General features: G+C 37.0%; 1 protein-coding gene across 1 annotated transcript in view; it reads left to right on the top strand.

Annotated features, from left to right (window-relative positions):
• The window catches only part of EPSTI1 (epithelial stromal interaction 1 (breast)), a 113,830-nt gene that overhangs the window by 53,107 nt on the left and 41,756 nt on the right, over positions 1-18,967 (top strand). The window contains exon 8 of the mRNA XM_005853257.2: positions 14,805-14,898. Coding sequence (XP_005853319.1) covers positions 14,805-14,898 — 94 coding nt within the window. The remainder of the gene's footprint in view (positions 1-14,804; positions 14,899-18,967) is intronic.

Raw genomic sequence — 18,967 nt, 5'->3', positions numbered from 1 at the left:
TCTCCCTTCCTCTCTGTAAAAAATCAATAAAATATATTTTTTTAAAACGATCTCTTACCCTTTGAGACAGCATGGAGGGACCTGGAGAGTACTGTGCTAAGTGAAATAAGACAGTCAGAGAAAAAGAAGTTTCACATGATATCACTCATATGTGGACAAAATACACTGATGAGCAAAATAGATCCAGAGACATTGAAGCATGGGACAGACTGTGGAACCTCAGAGGGAAGGCTGGTGTGGGTGGGTGGGAAGAGATCAACCGAAGAACTTGTGTGCATATATATGCATAACCCATGGACACAAATAATAGTGTGGGGAAGGTGGGATAGATGGGGTCAAAGGGAAAAAAGGGGACATATATAATACTTTCAATAATAAAGATTAAAAATAATAATAAGTAACACACTAAAAAAAGGTATGGAATATATATCCATAAATGCTAACAAAAGGAGGCAGATGTAGCAATATTAATGAGACAAAATTGAATTCAAGGTGAAAAGCAATAGGATAAAGGATATTTTATGTAGATAAAATATATAATCCAAAAGATAATGTGAATTATAAATCTTTATCAATATAGATTTGAAATATATAAAACAAAACTGCTGAAGTCTATAACATAGATGGGTTTGCCAGATTTCCCTTTTATTTAACTAATTCTTCATAGAAATAAATAGATTTAATGAATTAAAAGGAACTGCTTAAGGAATATGTGATTTGAATAATAATAACTCCCCAGTATTAGGTAGACACAGTTACAGTGTTGTAACCAGTATGTGAAAATGCATATTCTTTACAAATACCGACTTAACTACCATACTACCATTGGCCATAACTAAGTCCTCAGACTCTCTTTAAATCCCCAAAAAAAGCCCAAATCCTAGAAAGTCACCATTCTTAAGAAAAATGTAATAAAATTAGATGTTAAGCAATAAGAAATTTTAAACTCTATCCACTTAAAATATTTTTTGAATTACCTTCTGAAATGAGCTTTAGGGTAAAAAAAATAAAACCAAAAATTAAATTACAAATTACTTCGATATAAAAGAATATAAAATTTAAAATATCCCATGCTAAAATTGTAGACTGTGGCTATAAAGTGATTTACAAAAACTAGGTTTTTAAAGTATTTAGTAAAAATGAAAATAAAAGAACAAAGCACTTTACTAAAATAGAATTATAACCATAAAATAAATACAAATGAATAAAAGGAAGGAATAAATACAGAAAATTTTTAAAACATGATGAAATAGAAACATTTTTATGATCTATAAATTAAACTAAGCTTTTTGGGGTTTTTTTTTTTGTTTTGAAAATTCTGATAGAAGAGACAAATTTTGATTTATCTGAGTAATGGTTAGAGAAGAATTCCAAAGACACAAAAGGAAGCATAATCAAAATTCTGGAAGAGAAAAATACTACGCTCATTTCTAACTGTTTAATTAGGAAATGTGGGTGCAAAAATTATTTCCTGGAAAAATATATACAACTAGACTTGATGTCTGATTAGAATAAAAACTATAAATGGAAGAGAAAATGTAGTTTGACCTTACCTAAAAAAGATGCTAGACCAGGTGGTTTTATTGTGAGTTCTACCAAACCTTCAAAGAAAGTGATAGATTTTGTTTGAAATCATAAAGAATGCAGCTTTCCAGTGCTTGCTGTTACTGATCCTGATTTTTAGATAGATAATTAGACACAGTTTCTATTTCTAAGAAAGAAAGAAAGAACTAAATATTGAAAAAGAAGAAAGAAGTGCCTCTGATTTTCTATCTAAAACCATCCCCAAGGGATCAACTAAAGAATTATTAAAACTAATACAAATAATTCAACTAACATGAATTAATCTCAAATTATATTCAGACATTTCTGTCTTTCTTATATGCCATAAAAAGTCCATTATGAAATGTAATTGAAAGAAAAATTTTATTTGCAATAACCATCCACACTATAAGACAGGTGCATATAAGTCTAATACATAGATGCATATAAAATAAAATACCTAAAAGAAGATGAAAATCAATATATACCATCTATTTACTATAAAGGGTGGATCAAATCAAGGATGATATTTCCCTTCCTGTTAATGTTTAAATTAAACAGGACTTCTTGTGGAATTTGATAAATCAATTTTAAAGAGAAAATATTCAAAAATAGACAAACTTAAACATGAAAAATTGAAGTGACATGAGAGAGGCTTGTTGTACTAGGTATTATATATATACAGTATAAAGATATGATAGTAACAAAGTGTTCTTGGCATTTTAATAAGTAGATTTATTAAATGAGAGTCTATAAACAGACCCCAAAAATGGGAATTTAGTATTTAAGTTATTGATAAAAGGTCAAATCCATTTCAAGAGGACTGACAATTTGACAAGTTGTATTGAGTCAACACAATCAAATATAATGAAGAATGTGTAGAAACTTTTTGCTAAGCCTTATATATAACTCAGAAGCCATAAAGAAAAAGTACAGATTTGACTATAGAATAAAATAGACATCTCAGTGAACAAGGGTACAAGTAAGTGATTGACTAGGAGAAAATATTTGCCTCAAAAGTAATAGACAAAGGCTTAATTTCACATAGAACTTTTACAAATTAATAAGAAAAAGACAACTCTAGAAAACTTGGCAAAGGGCTTGAAAAAGCAGTTAAGAGAGAATAAATATAAATCAATAAAAATATTCAGCCTCACCAATTACCAGAGAAACACAAATACAATTTTTATTTCTTTACACTGACAAAAACACAAATGAGTTGGTAATAGTTAGCATTAAGAAATATGGTTTCATTTATTCAACAATGAGCACCTGGCATGTGGTTAGCACTGCATTAGCTTAGTAGGTTCTAGGTGTGTGTTGTGAATAGAGAAAACATGGCTCCATGATCAAATGTGGAAATTCTGATAATAAACAAGCTAACAAAGAAATACAGAGCATAACAGACTATAATCATTCCTATGAGGATGCATAGTGGTAGAGATCAAGAATAATGGGACCGGGAAGGGAGAATCTCCTTAGCATGATAGGGAAGTCCTAACTCTGAGAAAATGGCATTTGAACTGAAGATAGAAGCATGAGAAGGGACCAACCATGCTGAGAATCAAGGAAGGGAGCACTGGGCAGAAGCACCAGAGGGAAGCTGGTGCCGGCAGCCGGGGGAAGGAAGGCCTACTCTTGCACGAATTTTGTGCATTGGGCCTCTAATATTTCATAACCTGAAAGAAAGTTGGCATATGTGAGTTGAAGTGGAAAAAGAAAAGAGAAAACATGAAGTTGACAAGTTAGAAAGGTGTCAGACATCATTCAGGCTGTGGCGCAGGGTTGAGCCTGGATTTTATTCAAGCCACAAGGATAAACCTTCAGAAGCTTTTTATTCTTTTAAAAGAAATGACTACTTTATTTTGCTGTGTTGAGAATAAGTTTGAGGAGACAAAAATGAAAATGGAGGAGCCAGTACAGGCATAGCTTGTTTTATTGTGCTTTGCTTTATTGCATTTCACATATATTGCGTTTTCATCAACATTCAGGCAAGACCCTCCACCAACAAAAAGATTACAACTTGCTGAAGATGATGGTTAGCATTTTTTAGGAATAAAGCATTTTTTAATCCAGGTATGCACTTGTTTATTTTTTAATCCTCACCTGAGGATATGTTTTTATTGATTTTTAGAGAGAGAGAAAGGGAGAGAGAGGAAACATCGATGTGAGAGAGGAACATCATCAGTTGCCTTCTATACACACCCCTACCAGGGATCTAACCTACAACCTAGGTATGTGCCCTGACCAGAAATCAAACCCATAATCTTTTGGTGCACAAGACAATGGCCCAACCAACTGAGCCACTAGTCCAGGGCTGCACATTTAAAAAAATATTTTTATTGATTTCAGAGAGGAATGGAGAGGGAGAGAGATAGAAACATCAATGATGAGAAAGAATCATTGATGGGCTGCCTCCTACATGACACCACTGGGGATAGAGCCCAAAACCTGGGCATGTGCCCTGACTGGGAATTGATCCATGACCTCCTGATTCCTTGGTTCACTAGTCCAGGGCTGCACATTTAAAAAAATATTTTTATTGATTTCAGAGAGGAATGGAGAGGGAGAGAGATAGAAACATCAATGATGAGAAAGAATCATTGATGGGCTGCCTCCTACATGACACCACTGGGGATAGAGCCCCAAACCTGGGCATGTGCCCTGACTGGGAATTGAACCATGACCTCCTGATTCCTTGGTCGACATCCAACCACTGAGCTACACCGGCTCAGCTGGCTGAAAAATTTTTTATACATAATGCTATTGCACACTTAATAATCTGCAGTATAATGTAAACATAACTTTTATAAGCACTTGAGAGCCAAAAAAGTTTGCCTAACTCACTTTATTGTGGTGGTTTGGAGCCAAACTCACAATATCTCTAAGGTATGCCTGTACAAACATCCCTGCAGTAGTCAGGTAAGAGTTGGCGGTAGTTCAGATTAGGGCAATGTCAATGCGGAGAAGAGTAATACAGCAGTCTCTCCTTATCTTCAGTTTTGCTTTCCTGCAATTTTGGAACCATGGTCCAAATTTTCAGAAATAAACAATTTGTAAGTTTTAAATTGCACACCATTCTGAGTAGCTGGATGAAATTTGGTATTATCCTGTTTCATTTGGCCTTAGATGTGAATCATCCCTTTGTCCAGCATATTCATGCTGATTATGTTACCTGCCCATTAATCACTTAATAGCTGTATAGATGATCAGAGAGAGACCACATTCACGTAACTTTTATTATACTATAGTATATGTTATAATAGTTCTATTTTATTATTAGTTATTGTTTTTAATCTTTTACTGTACCTAATTTATAAGTTAAACTTTATTGCAGGTATGTATGTTTAGGAAAAAACATAGTATGTGTGAAGTTGATAGTATCCATAGCTTCAGGCATCCATTGAGGATCTTGGAATCCCCCATGGATAAGGGGGGTGGGGGTGGGTGCGCTAAGGTATATGTTGCATGAAAATCAATAAGACATTTTTGAGGATGAGGAAGAAGGAAGAATCACAGATAACTACTAAATTTCTGATTTGATGTATTGGATGTATAATGGTGCCATGTTCTGAGATGAGGACTATTAGAAGATCAAGTTTTGGGAAGAAAAATATCAAAGGTTTGCCCTTGTCAGTTGGTTGGGCATCTTCCCGTACACCAAAAGGTTGCTGGTTGCTGGTTCCATTCCCAGTCAGGGTACATGCCCGGGTTATGGGTAGAAGGTGTGCAGGAGGCAGCCAATCATGTTATGCTCTCACATTGATATTTCTCTCTTCTCTCTTCCTCTCTCTCTCAAAATCAATAAACTATTCTTTTAAAAAGAGAAACATATCAAAAATTTGCTTTCTAACATGCTACATTTGAGATGCCTGGGAGATAGCAAATGGGAAGTTGTACATATGAATTTGGTGCTTGGGTGAGTAGGTAAGTGGGAGGTAGAAGTTTAGAAATTCTGAGCATGTAAATATAAAGCCATGAAAATGAATAAAATCACTTAAGATGTGGTACATATATACAATGAAGTATTACTTAGCCATAAAAAGAATAAATCTTGCCATTTGGGACAATATAAGTATTATAGTAAATAAAATAAGTCAGACAGAAAAAGACAAATATCATTGTATTTTGCTTATATGTATCATCTAAAAACAAAATAAATGAATGAAACAGAAACAAACTCATAGATACAGAGAACAAACTGATGGTTGCCAGATAGGAGGGAGGTTGAGGGAATGAGTAAAATAGGTGAAAGGGATTAATAAGTACAAATTGCCAGTTGTAAAAATAGTAATGGGAATATAGTCAATATATTGTAAATCCTACGTATTATGCCAGATGGGTGCTATACTTATTGTGGTGATCATGTCATAAGGTGTATACTTGGCTAATCACTATACTGTATATCTGAAACTAATATGATATTGTATATTAGCTATAGTTGAAAAATTTTTTTTAATATTTAAAAAAGAAAAAAAGAAGTTGTGAATTTAAGAGGCCCACCAAATACAGAGGAGTTCTACAAATTAGAGTTTAGATAGATATGAAAGAACAACTGAGAGGTAGGGTAAATGAAGAGTGTGGTGTCATGGAAATCAAGACAGATGTGTTTCCAAAATTAGAGATGAGTCAATTCTCCATGGCCACTGAAAGGTCATAGGAGAAGAGGACCAGTGAATATAGCTGTAAGGATGTCATTTGTGATCCTGACAGGAATAACTTGGGTATGATGGTGGGGATGGAACCTTATTAGAACAGATTCAGAAGTAGAAGGAGATATGGAAATAGAGATGGCATTTATCAACTAACTATTGTTTTAAGTAATCTGAGAAGGTGGGCAATGAAATGAGGCAGCAGCTGGATGGGGTTGTGGGATCAAGGGAATTTTCTTTTCTTTTCTTTTTTTTTCTTACTTTTTTCAATTGAATTTATTTGGCTGACATTGGTTAATAAAATTATATATGTTCAGGTACAATTCTATAATACATTATCTGTATATTGTATTATGTGTTCACCACCCAAAATCAAGAAGGCAGAGTTTTCTTAAACCGGGTGTGCATGGTACTGATAGAAATAAATCAGTAGAGGAGGGAGAGGCTGGACAGAATGGAAATGGCAGAAGTAATAAAGACCTTGAAAAGATATATGTGGATAGGTTCCTGAGCATATGCAATCAATGGATTAGCTAACGGTTAAAAAGAGATCACTTCCCTTACTTTAAGTGAGGAAGTACTCTTTTATACTTGTGTTTTTAAAAGAAAATGGATGCAGAAACAGGGAGACTTGAAGACTTGGTTTGGGGAAGATAAAAGACCATGTTTTCATTGTTCTCACTGAAGTATGAGGGGATTGTCAGATGAGAGTACATTGTCAGGTGGAACAGATAAGATATTGAGTAGAATTCATAAGTGAAATAGAATATAATTATTGGGTGAAGCTGGAGTTCATGAATTTCATGTGAAAACAATTTGCCACACTACTTCTCCACCCCCCTTCATACCTATCGTGCCAAACTCCTGCTACGTTATTTTCCCCAAGTTTGAGTCACTTGTTCTGGGGCAAACCCAGAGGAGGCAGACAATTGACTTTTTCTGGTTTGTTTGTTTTTTTTCCAGGCAAATATGATAGAGAGAGAGAAAGGAGGGAGAGAATTGAAGGCATTTGTAAAGGACAGATTGTGAGAATGGACTACACTATCTAAATTGTACAATGAGTAAAGAAAGGTGGGAAAGAGGAGGAAACAATGGTTTGGAACATTGTTGTGGTGAGGTGTTTGTGCAAAGAACATGAATGCTAGAAAGTTCTGTCCAAGAGAAGGATTTTTCACTTTATATTTTGCAGGGAGGACATTTGTTAAAGATGGTAAAGTCTATGGTGTGACCTCTAGGAGTGTGGCTCAGGCAAAGTGAAGAGCTATTAAAGATGAGGATATCAGGAAATAGCCTAGGGCTGAAAGGCGGGAGGAGGTGGAGCATATCCCTGTTGATGACTGTAAAGATAGAGGGGAAGGGCTTAAACAAAGGAGCAGTAGTTGACCAGATGGTTGGGAGATGACAATAGCAAAGTGGATGGTGCATACTGATGTCTGGATGTTACAGGAACATACATTTTTTGCAGGTGATGGGGGAACAAGTAATGATGTAGAAGCAGCATGGGGAGCAAATTGGATGTCTGCTTCACCTGTAGGCACTGAGGAATATGTGTAGTGTGAGAAGAAAATAGCTCCTTTTAGGGAACTCTTTTAAGGAGATTTTTCTCTTTTACTTTTGGAATAATTTTCCGCTTAGAGAAAAGTTGCTAAATAGTACAGTGTTTTCCAGTAAACTTTTCACCTAGCTTCCCCTAATGCTATTATCTTATGTAACCATAGTACAATTATAAAAACCAGGAAATTATCATTGGTAAAGCATTGTAAACTACAGGCTTTATTAGAATTTCACCAATTTCTCCCCAGAGCTCTTTTCCTATTTCAGAATCCAATTCAGGAGCACATAATATATGTAGTGGCCATGACTCAGTCTCCTCCAATTTATGACATTTTTTCCTCATCTTCTGATCTTTTGTGACCTTGACACTCTGGTTAGTTACTTTGTAGAATGTACCTCAAATTCGGGTTTGTCTAATGTGTTCTCATGATTAGATTGAGGTTTAAAATTTCAGAACACTAAGAAGTGATTCTGTGTCCTCAGCATCATATCAGAGGGTACGTGATGTTAATATCCTTACTACTGGTGATGTTAACTTTGTTTGGTTAAGGCACTCTCTACTGTAAAATTTTTGTTTTTCCCTTTGTAATTGATACTTTGTAATTGGGGAAGATACTTTAAGACTATTATTATTATTCTAATATCCTGTTATCCTCAAACTTTTCTCCACGGATTTTAGCATCCATAAGATCTTGCCTGCAACAATTTTTATCTTAGAGTTTGCCTAATAGTAATTTTGTATTTTAGGAAGACTTTCTGAAATGAGATTGGGATATAGAATTGTTGGCTCTTTTCATATCAAGAGTTTGCTTTCCCTGTGGAAGAATTTGGGAGGGTAGATGAGGGTGTGTCCTACAGAATGGCAAATGTATGAGGTGGTACACAATAGAGAGACAGTGATGATGGGTGAGGTGGGCCACTTGGAGGTGACTGAGATAAGCAGAAATGTGTGGGACAGGATAGGATTAATACTCAGAGGAGGCAGGCTGTGGTTCTGAATTGTACTTTCATACAGTTAATTTTTGGTGAGAATATAAATTTGTATAGAACAGCTTGGCACTCACTGTCATGCATAGCTTAAACATATGTATATATTTATAAGTACATCTACTAGAAGACAATTCTACTTATAGATGTATATCCTAGAAAATTACTCATACATGTGCACAAAGATGTATGTACCAGAATATTTTTTGGAAACAATATAACTATCCATTAGTAGGAGTGTTTAAAATATATTATTTTTATCCATATTATAGAATGCTATACAGCTGCCAAATCAATAAGGTAGCTTATAGGATAATGTGGGAAAATCTCAAGGATATTGTTAAATAAAGAAGCAGTTTTGCAGAACCAAAAAATTATGGTATGCCAGGTATGAAAAAAATTCTATTAGGGTAGAAAAGGCTGTGGTTTAAAAAGAAATACATTGAATTTTAAGTAACTTAAAGAGCAAGAAGTTTATGTCTTTCTTGTGGGATGGTCCAAGAACAGTGTTTGAGCCAGCAGCTGGCTTTCTCTCCTCCCCAGGCAATAAGCAACTTAAAGTGCAAGTAACTTCCAAGCTCATTTTAGGAGCTGCCATCAAACAGAAGGAGGGAACAGCTTTAAGAATCATGTGTAAGTTACTGATGTGTGTCACTTCAGGGTTGGCTTATACTTCTGCTTACATTTCATTAGCTAGAATTTAGATAGGAGGCCACATATAATTGCAAGGGAGGCTGGGAAATGTAGTTCAGTTATATGTACAGGACGTTGAAAAGACACATTTTGGAGAACAGTCTCTGCTTTACCTTATTTACTTCTGCCCCCATTCCAAAGTGAAACACCATTCATCATTCTTAACAAATTCTTGACAATTAATGGAAGACAGTCTGGAGGAATACATACCTGACAAGTCATGGTATTCACCTCTGGGGAAAGGAGGAAGGTTGAGAGGGATGTTAGTAGAACTTTTACTTTTTATTCTTTACACTTTCCTATTCCTATTTTCTGACTCCATAATTATATTTAGGAATTACTTTTGTGATTAAAAATTAAAGCATTAAAGACCAATTTAACAAGGGGGAAAGAATGATTTAAAGTACTATGATTAAGTATACAACTTAGCTCTCCCAAAGTTACTACCTCACATTTATGTCTTGTTTCATACCTCTCATTCTTGTGATCTTTTAAATGGAACTCATGTATCTATTCATTTTCTCTCACCTTGCTAATTAAGGTCTTTTGTTCACATCCAGTATATGAAACTGACATAGGCAAAGTAGTACCTATCTAGATTATTCTATAACATGTATTTTAAAATACAAAGCAGAGACTGAGGAAATTATTTTTTACCTGCATGAATGCATGTGCAAGTGTAAGAAGGGGTATTGTTCACCTAAACCTTATGGTGGCAAAGTTCATGTTTGTGAAGCTATGCAAAATACAGGAAGAATGTACTGTTTGATAATACTTACACGGAAGATTCCTAAGACACGCTGAGGTTTTGTTTTGAAATGTGTTGTATGATAAGAATTATTCATAAATCAGAACAATGTGGACCTGAGGTACTTATGCATATTAAATATCCATATGTACTACCATAATAGTTCTCAAGATCGCCAGGAGTGCGTTTAAGAAACATTCCCAGATCCCACTGCAGACATTGAATTAGAAAGACCAAGTCTGGAGTCCGGTGACGTCTAAGAAGCGCCACCGATGATTCTCATGCTGCCAGCCCCCCACAGGTCTTCCTCCTGGTGTTTGGGACATTATTGTCCTTTGGAACCCAGAATGGCATATGCTGAGCCTTACGCTAGTAAACACCACAGTTATTATTAGTGAGGTTAAATATCTTTTCACATGGTTATTGCTCATGAGAAGCAATTAAGTATAGTGACCAAAAGCATGGACTCTGGAGCCAGTCTGCCCAGATCTGATCCTGGCTGTGACATTTAATTTACTATCTGTATTGTATGATTTTGAGCATTATATTAGTACCCTCACAAGGTTGTCATGAAGTTAATATATATAATGTGATTATAACAGGCTTGACACATAATAAGCGCCATACACATTCTAAGCTATTATTGTTGTTGTTTTTATTACTGCTAGTAATTGGGCTTCTTCCTCTGTGAATTAGGTTTCTACCTTTCGCCCACTTTTCTATTGGGTCATCTTTTTCTAATTAATTTATTAGATCTTTATATATTGTTCACATTAATAATTTTATTATTTTTATTTGTTTATAAATATTTTGGGAGTTTTTGCATCTCATAGTGTCCCACCATTTCTTTTCATGTATTAATACAAATATTTTCATGCAGTTATAAACTATAAATGAAATGATATTCTTTAGTGATTGAAATAAATATGAAATATGCTATTAGCTGATATACATAAACCAGTATAGCAACTATCTCCTCAATACTAGAAACCAACCTTGCTTGTCTTTTCCTTTTTTTAAAAATGAATATAAAGAATATGTAATTAAGACATGCACAAGCCTGGACATGCAGAAATAAAATCACCTGCTCACAGACAGGTGGCCTTTGGGGCCACATTTGAGCTTTCTAATATCCATTCATACTGACATTGTTGCTTTGGTTTTATTTTTGTGCTTGTTTGTTGTGTGTGTGTGTGTTTTGTTTGTTTGTTTTTGTTTTTTGCTTGGCACAGTGTTAGCCCACAGTGTTTCAAAAATTTTTGTATTAATTGCCAACCTATTTCACATTAAAAGTTGTTAGCATTTTTATTCTACCTACAAAAACTAGGATTTGGCAATGCCGGCTGTGTCCCCATGGGGCAGTGACAGCCTGGAGCTGAGTAGCAGATGACCCCTTTCTAGGGAAGATCATGCTCTAGTTTGTCAAAATCCTCTCTTCTCTCTCTGGTCTCTCCAACACTGACCTGAGTGGCAGCTGCTATTTATCATTGAGTCCGAGCTCCTGTGCCTCACTCCTGGCCCACTTCACTCCCTTACATCACCTGGTCACACCCTGCAGACTTCTGAGTCACTTGAGATGAAAGAAGGTAAACATGCCCCATCTACTCCTAACAAGACAGAAGTACCAGGGTTTGTAACTGGCTTTTTTTTTTCCCCAGAGAAGGAGCTTTTCTAATTACAACTGTTTAGCTTTAACATTTTTATTAGAATGTTTTTATGTGCCCAGTTGTGGTGCAAAGTTGCCAGATAAACAGAGCAGCTAGAGAAAGGTGCTTAGCCCTGAGGTGTGGAGTGTGGTAGGTGCCTGACTCATAACCTCCTAAAGGTCTAAGTTAATTTTTTATTCCTTCTTGAACACTAAAACCCTAATGTTCTTTTCTAACCACAAAAAATAGCCTTATAGGAATTGTCTTTTGCAATTCTGTGCTAGTCAAATGATCCACAGACACACAATCCACACTCTGTGACCTTTTCTATACTTTTTATCCTTTCAAAAAGGTCAAAATTTTTTTCATTGATGAATCTCCATTAACAGATTTTACATCTTATGGAATACTAGAGGCCCGGTGCACAGATGAGGGGATAACGACACATATGTAATACCTTAATCAATAAAGAAAACAAAAGAAATTTTTTAAAAAATCACATTTTCTTCTTGGAAAAAAAACAAACAAAAAAACACCAAAACATAATCACAAAACTTCTCACACTTAGAAAAAGTCAACAATTCCTTAATATCATTAAATATTTAAATGTCTAAAAGTCATATATGTATATGACTTTAAAGTTTGTGCTGGGGTTTAATATCATTAAATATTTAAATGTCTAAAAGTCATATATATATATATATATATATGACTTTAAAGTTTGTGCTGGGGTTGTCTCTTTCACAGGCAGCCAGTAGGGGGAAAACGTATGGAGGTGCATGCCTGGGAAGTTTACAGTTATTTGGTCCTGGAAGTGGTGGTGTGCATCACTTCCTTTCACTTTCCATTGGTCAACACTCAACCACCTGACACTGTACTAATAGTAGAACAATACCAGTTAGTTTGGTAACTTGGAACTTGTCTTGTTTGCATAGTTACTTACTTGGGAGCAATCCACATTCTCCAGAGACTTCTCACGTTTCTGTGACAGTCCTGTGGCCCTGTCATTGTGATTTAATCTTGTGGCACAAGTGGGGTAGTGACATTGGCACAAGGGCCAACCTGGTGGTTAGATACCCAGCAAGCTTCGTGCTGGAATTGGCAGATAAAATGCAACCGTCAGAACACAGTGCAGGGCTGCCAGTCAACTTGATCTAATGTTTCTTCCTTGCTTGTCATGGTGTTTCTTTTTCACTGCTTTCTCCTGTGGTTTGCACTCAGCTAAGGATATTCAGAAATCTCATCCAAACTTGTAGCAACTCTCTTCTCTTTATACTTTTGACTGATGATTTCATAAAGCTCCAGACACTGGGGCAGCTCCCAGACTCTGAGACTTCATTAGTCTCCTTGTCTATTCTTGGCAAGATAAGCAATCCTAGACAAATAGGAAGGCTGCGTGTCTCAACTGCCGAAGCCTTATGTTTGTTAGGGTTATGTACATTATTGAACTTTGAGCTCTTTCTTTCCCAGCTCAAGCTTCTGAACTTGTTCAAATGACATGCTCTACTCAAATAATTATTTGAAATGATGTTGGCATCTCTGTTTAATTTCTAATTCCTTGTTTTGATTTTCACCCCACTAGATATCATTTATTTTTGCCAGGCCTTTTGTGTTTTCTCTGATGTCCATGCCCTAAGTGCTTGGTGAATTGGATCTTAGCATTAGACCTAAAATATTAGGGGAAAGCAGAGGGATACCAGAAGGAAGGAAGCAGATAGGGAGCAGGCAGGAAGGATCTGATGCACTATACATCAGGCCTTGATGAGATATTTGGTTGCGAATATGGAATAGAGGGGTAACAAATCCCATAGATAACATGGGGAAGGGACAAAGGAATGTAAATAAATCAATGGTAGGTAGAATGGTAGGTAGGATCAATGGCCAGTTATGGAAGTAAGGGCCAGGGAACAATTCCAGTATTCTATGCGTGATGTACATGAGAGGCAAAATCAGGGTGATGGTTTGTATTTTCTCCCCATTACCATTGATCCCCTCTATGCCCTCTTCCACTTCCACGCATTCACCCCTCAAACCCTCCCACCCCTAATCACCACACTGTTGTTCATATCCATGAGTTTTCTCTGTCTTATTTTCTTTTTTGCTATATCCCTTTCCCCACCTCCAGCCCCTGAGCTGTCTGCCCGCTCTCAATGTATGAGTATGTCTCTATTTTGCTTGGTAGTTTCGTTTCTTCATTAGCTTCCACATGTAAGTGAAATCATGTGGTATTTGTTTTCTCTGACCAGCTTATTTTGCTGAGCATAATGTTCTCCAGGTCCATCCATGCTGTCAAAGAACCTCTCACTTACTCTGAGGACATGTCTAGGCCAATCTTTCATGTCAGAAATGCAGACCAGAACCACAGCACTTCTTACAAATCAAATACAAGGGTGTGTGTGTGTGTGTGTGTGTGTGTGTAAACAGAGGATCTATTTCTGCTTTCAGAATCCCAAAGAGGTCCATGATCGATAAATGGCTAAGAGTTACTGGATTAGAGGGTCTGTGTATCCTGAAAGTAGTTAAAACTATGCTGGAAATGAGATGACCAGGGAAAAGGAGATGAAGGGCTCATGTAAAACCAGTGTGAAATGAGATATTATAAGGGATTAATGTTTCATTTTATAGTGAAGTCTGAGTGTCAAGCTTTAAATGTGCGGATAGGAAATTAGGGCCCCGTACTTTAGAATATGAGAGAGCATTTATTTCCATGTCAAAGTACAGGAAGTAGAAAAATAAAATCATAGGTTCAGAATCTATTCCTATAGGTTCAGTTTTAGGACTTATACTTTTCAAACTAATGTTCTTCAATAATGCAGTTTTGTAATAGCATTTTGTTTTGATTTTCTACTGCACTCAAACTGTCCTACCTATGACACTTTTAGGCATCACCTAATACAAGTCTAGGCTAGTTCCCAAAGGCACAATAAGTAATGATATTTCTGTTTTCATGAAGACACTAACACTGACTTGTGTTTCTGCTAGCAAAACTGCCGAATTCTTGAGCAGACTGGAGACAGAGTTGCCAAACAGAAGTACCTATCCAACTGCTTGCCATAACCTACAATCTTCAGCTTGGGTAAGTGGAATGCCATGCAGGGTGCTGTCTGGCATTGCAAAAGAGGCGTTTAGTGAATGAAGATTAAGAGCATAGAATGACCTGTGAAACTAGAATATTGGAACTAAAGGCAGATGGCCTAATCTGAAACTTCAATTGTTGCAAGAAAACAGTGCACTTATTACCTATACTGTGGGCACCTGGACTAAGTATACATCAGCCTTATAAAAGCCTTTGATCTCACCCAGTCATCCAATCATCTATCCATCTCTCAAAGTTTTTTGTTTTGTTTATATAAGGTCCACTGAGTGTCTACAATTTCTGCCTAGAAGGACCTTAGTCAGGTGAAGGAGAAAATCATAGAATGCAAAGTAGTGAGTGTAGACTCAGCATATAACAATTAGAAAGCTGAAGTTTTAAGATAAGTCAATAAAGTGAAGAGTCATTCCAGGTTTCAAGTGAAATTAATCCAAACAGAAGCAAGAATTAAGGTATAATATCAAAAAAAGGCATGGTTGTGTTAGGGAAGTGGAGTTTTGTGTAGTTGCAGTCTACGAGAGTACAAGTCTAGAAGAGCTGTAGTCTAGCAGGCTGGGGAGGTAGGCAGGGGCCATGAGCAGAGTTTCTCCACAGTGGCATTCTGGGTGGGATGGTTCATTGTGTGAGCTGTCTTGGATACTACAGGATGCTCAGCATTCCTGACCCCTAGGCACAAAATACTACTACCATCCCCCAGACATTGAGACATTCAGAAATGCCCCACACAGGAAGCTGGTGGTACTCCTTGTGGAACACCACTGCAGAAATCTTCATGTCACATTGGAGAACTTGGATCTCATTCCATGAGGACTAAAGCTTTAAACAAGGAGGGTTCAAGGTCAGATATGTACTTTAGCTGAATCATAGTAACCATGTTGTGAAGTATGGATCTAAAGGAATAGGAAGGCAGAGAGGCCTCTGAGACTCTTCTGTATTAGTCTAGATGAGGAATGATGAAGACTTGAAGTAGAGTGGTGGGTGAGAGGATGGAGATGAGAGTGAAGTCAGAGAACTGCTTAGCAGGTGAAATTGGCAGGGCTTGGATATTGACTGGCTAATTGTGGACAACAAAGTAAGTGTAATTAAGGATGAGTCTGGGAAAGGGTTATAGTTCAAAGAAAAGATGGGTTTAAGTTTTAAAAGGTCATCGTTTCCGGAATTTGGGCAGGTAAACAATGCATTGTTAGAGAAACCTGATCTTCATCTTCTCACCCACCCCCTTTCTGGTTAGTGACCACATTTTAAAAATGCCAGGGACACATTATGACACTCCTTGGGAAAAGGCCATTTTACTCTTACTCATTAACCTTTAAGTGTTTGATTATTTTTTTTTCTGTTGCTAATGTGATGTTTCAAAGTGCAAATTTGCTAGTGTGGGCTCCTCAAGTCATATCAAATCGGTCATCCTCTCCCCTCATTGCAGGGCTCTGGAGGAGAGGGCTCAGAGGCTGTGGGTAGTAGAGTTAAATCCTATGGAGGGGCAGTAGTTGACATCTGTCCAGACACCCTGTGGCAGTGAGGCAGGGGAGGGAAAACAGGAGTGGGGAGCCTTACCAAGTGGGTGTTTAGCTGCGAGGATGGTCTTGGTTTCGGAGCTTCCTGACCCCTATGGTTTGAAACCCCTGGCGGAACTGTGTGCGGGGAGGGAAAACAGGAGTGGGGAGCCTTACCAAGTGGATGTTTAGCTTCGAGGATGGTCTTGGTTTCGGAGCTTCCTGACCCCTGGGTTTGAAACACCTGGCGGAACTGTGTGTGCTTGTTCTGTTGATTTTGGCTCAATTCTTCAATTTAACAAGAGCATCCTGAATTTTAAAACTGTTGTCCAAAGTATCAGTAATGTTTTGTCATCCAGAGCCTCATGTTTTGTGTATTGATGAGTGTATTAGTCACACGGTCCTGAGAAAATTGTCTTTCTTATGCTATTTACAAGTGGATCTGTCATGGGCAGGTAGGAATTTAATACATTACTATAGAATTATGTCAGGGAAAAAGACTGCAAGAAAATTCCTTTAGATGTTATACAAGAGAACTTCAGACAAAAGATTGCACAGTAAATTGTTTCCAGGCTCTGGTTTGATGTCCCCTGCTTCCTCCTCTTCTAAAGAGAATAATAATGGTTAAAACTCTCATCCTATTGTTCCACTGTCCAGTGGCCTCTATATCTTTAAAGATAAAGTCAAAATACCGTAACTTAATCAAAAAGTCCTACCTGCTTTCTGCTCTCTTCCCCTCTAACCATGCTCTCTCTGCAGTCCTAAAATCTAGGTCTTTGTCACTCCTGGTATGGCCCATGGGCCATGGGCATCACCTGGAGCTTATAGAAATCTAGACAAATCTCAAGCCCCACTGCAGACCTAAATCAGAACCTGCATTTTTAACACGGTCTGTGGGTGACTTGTGTGCACATTAATGCTTGAGGAGCACTTTCTCAATCACTTATGTCTTTATGGCCATATATTTTCACTACTTTAAACACTCAATGAAGCTTGGTTACTTTAATTTTTATCCATGTGTCACATTCTTTAAAAAGTCAACACTTAAGGGTATATGTCCCCTGTTAGGCCTTTAATCCCACTTTCACTCCAACACTTTAAACTCTGTATTAATTTCCAATTGCTTATAAAATAAGTCAAGAAATTTAATGTGAGGCATGGTAACTATAGTGAATACTCTGTCATGTATTTGAAAGTTGCTAAAGAATAGATCTTAAAAGTTCACATCACAAGAAGATGTTTTATAACAATGTATGGTGACAGATGGATGTGAATTAGACTTACTGTGGTGATTATTTCCCAATATATACAAATATTGAATTATTATGTTGTAGATCTGAAACTAATATGATGTGATATGTCAATTATAACTCAATAAAAATTTTTCCATTGTTGCGGTAACAAATTACTGTATCTTAGTGGCTAAAAAACAACACACATTTATTGTGACAGTCCTGGAATCAGAAGTTAGAAATGAGTATGAATCAGTGTCAGCAGGGCAGGTTCCTCCGGCGACTTTAGCCAGGAATCTGGTCCATGCCTCTTCCAGCTTCTCTTGGTCACCACCATCCTTTGGCTCCTCAGCATGTGGCTACATCACTCTGATCTCTGCTTCCATTCTCACATCACCTGCTCTGCACTCTTTTACTTTGCTTTCCTCTTAAAGGGCCCTTGTGATTATATTAGGCCCACCTGGATCATCCAGGCTCATCGCCTCATCTCAAGACCCATAATTTCTGCAAATTCCCTTTTGCCATAGAAGGTAATATTCACAGCTTCCAGGGATTAGGACATGGACATTATTCATCCCACCATACTCCCCTAGCTGCTTCTTTTGTTATTTGACTCTATATATCTGTTAATGTGTATATTGCTATCTCATGACCAATCAATTTTCTTTCTTAATAATAATTTATTTCCCCTATTCTCCTAATATAACTATTCAGTATTTTATGTGTTCCCTTATTATGACGATGTAAATATATTCTCGCTGCCAAGCCAGTTACATTTTCTCTTTTTAAAAATTTTTCTTTCTTTTTGCATTTTCTTAGTTTCCTTTGAACATATGAATGCCTTCAGTTCTTGTTCTGAAACTTTCCTTTCACAGAATTCTCAGCCTTGTCTGCACATTGGAATCACCTGGGGGGCTTTAAAATTCACTGATGTGTTGGTCATACCCTTAGAGATTCTGTTGCTCCGTGGCCCTGACTTCAGGGCTTTTAAAGTTCCCCAGGTGATTCTAATGTGCAGCCAATGATAAGAATCACTGCTTTAAAGTCATCTGGGGCAGCAGTCGCCAACCTGTGATCCATGGACCACTGGTGGTCCGTGAGATCCGAAAGGTGGGCAACCGCTGATCTGAGGAGTTACTGCTATTGCTTTCCTATGTTGAGTCCCCCGATTTCTGGGTCTCATCTACATTCTTGCTTTATTTTGTTTGTTTTGGTAGAGTATATTATTTAGTATCTTCTTAAGAGAAGATGCATGTTCAGGTCCTTGCATGTCTGAAATTATCTTTATTCACCCCTCTTTCTTAGCTTGCAATTTTCTGGTAAGAA

This window comes from Myotis brandtii, unplaced genomic scaffold (genome assembly GCF_000412655.1).
Source record: "Myotis brandtii unplaced genomic scaffold, ASM41265v1 scaffold102, whole genome shotgun sequence".
NCBI classification, from domain to species: domain Eukaryota; kingdom Metazoa; phylum Chordata; class Mammalia; order Chiroptera; family Vespertilionidae; genus Myotis; species Myotis brandtii.
This window is presented reverse-complemented; position numbering and strand designations above follow the sequence as displayed.